We start from the raw sequence: 2,202 nt of genomic DNA, 5'->3' as shown, positions 1-2,202 counted from the left end.
TATTTTTTTTTTTTTTTAGCCTGCCTGAGGCACACCCTGCTGGCGGACAAGTGCATGATTAGGTTTCTGTCCAAAAGTTGATTGGTACATTAAAACAGAGACGGGGCCTCGCTCTTGCTCAGGCTGGTCTCGAACTCCTGACCTTGAGCAATCCACCTGCCTCGGCCTCCCAGAGTGCTAGGATTACAGGCGTGAGCCACTGCGCCCGGCCAACATGTAAATCTTTTTAAAAGCTAAGTAAGCTTTGGCCAGTTTTAAAACCCAAGAATGTCTATCTTAAAGGCTTTGAAACCAACTCTTTGAAATGTAAACTTAGAGTAAGATAGAGCCCCAATCTCTCCATCTCTGTGAGAGTTTAGCTTAGGCACCTGATTCCACGTTGTAACTACACGCTTATCATAAATATAGAACTCTTTCATTTTTCCTCTGGATAAAGGCAATTACCTAATACAACCACACCAATTACCAGCGAATTTAGGATGAACTATGTGTAGCAAATGGTTCCTCTCACTTAAGTACAAATTATCTTAAGAACACCCACCTAATAAAAAATCGGTTGTCTCTGCTCGGCTACATAAAAGGGTTAGAATTTTTTCTGCAATCCCATTAGCAGATTGCCTGAAATGTGCGAGGCAATGTGGTTTAGTGGATTAGTCAACAAAACTGTTTAGTTCTTTTCTATAGTTGGGGAGAGGTGCTTCGTGATGGCAATATGTTTTAAATATTTCCCTAACAGCTTCCGCGACCTGAAATATCCCTCTAGAACATTCAGCAAACTGTTAAGACTTTAAAAGTTTTTAGAGTTTTAATGTACCAATCAACTTTTGGACAGAAACCTAATCATGCACTTGTCCGCCAGCGGGGTGTGCCGCAGGCAGGCAACTGTTACAATTTCCAATACACACACAAGTTGAGAGATCCTGGACCATGGTGACTCCAAGGTACCTCTCCTCTCAAGAGGCCCGGCCGAGTGCAAGCAGAATTGCCCGCTCTGGCGTCCCTTCTTCCAAGGCAACTACACGCGGAACTTCTATGCTCAGGCCCGGAACAGCCCTTCCACAGTCGGAGGAATCCCTTTGGTAACTACAAAAAGGCTCCAGGCAAGCTTTAAAGTGAGAGGCAATCGACCTGCTTTTAGGAAACCTATCCTCAGCTGTGACGCCTGACCACCAGGAAAGTTTAGGCAATTTTTCATTCCAGGGTTTTGAACAAAGAAGTGGAGACAGGGAGGCGGCTCAGAACCCTACACCCACACAAGTAAAGGGACCATCCGCCCTCCCCATCTGGGCCTCCTCTCCCTCTGTCTTGGCTCTTTATTCTACCCTGAGCACGCGGAAGCCACGAGAGCTTGCGCGTCTTCGGTCCCCGCCCGGCCCTGGGATGGCCCCAGTGCCCCGTCTCCGCCCACCTGCCGGGCACCCGGCGGCCTCACCTGCAGACCGTGAGGAACACAGCTTGAGCCGGCTGCCGCCTCTCCGCCGGCCCCGCGTCAGCCTGTAAATGCAGTAGCATGCGCCAGCACCGAGGACCAGGCCCGCCGCCACCCAGCCCACTTCCCGGGCGCCGCCCATACTGCCACCGGAGACGGGGCGCAGCGTAGGGCCCTAGCAGGAGGCTTGTGGGCGCTGGCGCTGGGGGTCTCCAACACCCGGAGGTCTTGTCGCCGCCCAGAGCGACTGGGCCGGGGACAAAGGAAATGGGGGTCCGAGCTCCGCCTCCCGGAAACGGCCCTGTTAAAATCGTAAAACCTTCCACCCGAGCAGACGCGTCCCTGTGGCTTCCAACAGGCGGGCCGGCCGAGGAGCTGGCCTCCGGGAGGAACTGCACGGACTGTGCGCCCCGCGCCGAGACGCCGGAGTGCGCCGCCAGAGGCTGGCTGCCCGCCCCATCTCCTGAGGCCCACCCCGCGGAGCCCGAGGCCCGCCTCCTTCCCCAGGCCAGGGGCCGGGGGAGCGTGAGGCTCCGCCCCGCCCCGTGGTTGCCAAGACAACGCTCGGACGCGCCCCGCCCAGCCCTACCGCGACGCCGGCTGCGCGGGTCGCGTGAATCCGCGGAGCGCACTTCAGCGCCGGACCTCGGACCATGGCTTCGCTACGCAGTGCCAACCCCGGGCTGAGGAACTACTTCAAAGCGAACTACATTCCTCAGGTCTGCGAGGTACTGGAGGCACATGGCGGCGGATAGGGACCGACTGAGGGGAGG

General features: G+C 55.7%; 1 protein-coding gene across 1 annotated transcript in view; it reads right to left on the bottom strand.

Annotated features, from left to right (window-relative positions):
• The window catches only part of ARMC10 (armadillo repeat containing 10), a 21,894-nt gene extending 20,037 nt beyond the window's left edge, over positions 1 to 1,857 (bottom strand). The window contains exon 1 of the mRNA XM_012650305.1: positions 1,433 to 1,857. Within this exon, the coding sequence (XP_012505759.1) occupies positions 1,433 to 1,571 (139 nt within the window). The 5' untranslated portion in view covers positions 1,572 to 1,857. The remainder of the gene's footprint in view (positions 1 to 1,432) is intronic.
• Positions 1,858 to 2,202: the final 345 nt, after the last annotated feature.

This window comes from Propithecus coquereli, unplaced genomic scaffold, assembly GCF_000956105.1.
Source record: "Propithecus coquereli isolate 6110/MARCELLA unplaced genomic scaffold, Pcoq_1.0 Scaffold32, whole genome shotgun sequence".
Classification (NCBI taxonomy): Eukaryota; Metazoa; Chordata; class Mammalia; order Primates; family Indriidae; genus Propithecus; species Propithecus coquereli.
The sequence above is the reverse complement of the archived record's forward strand: the minus strand, read 5'-3'. Positions and strand labels throughout refer to the sequence as shown.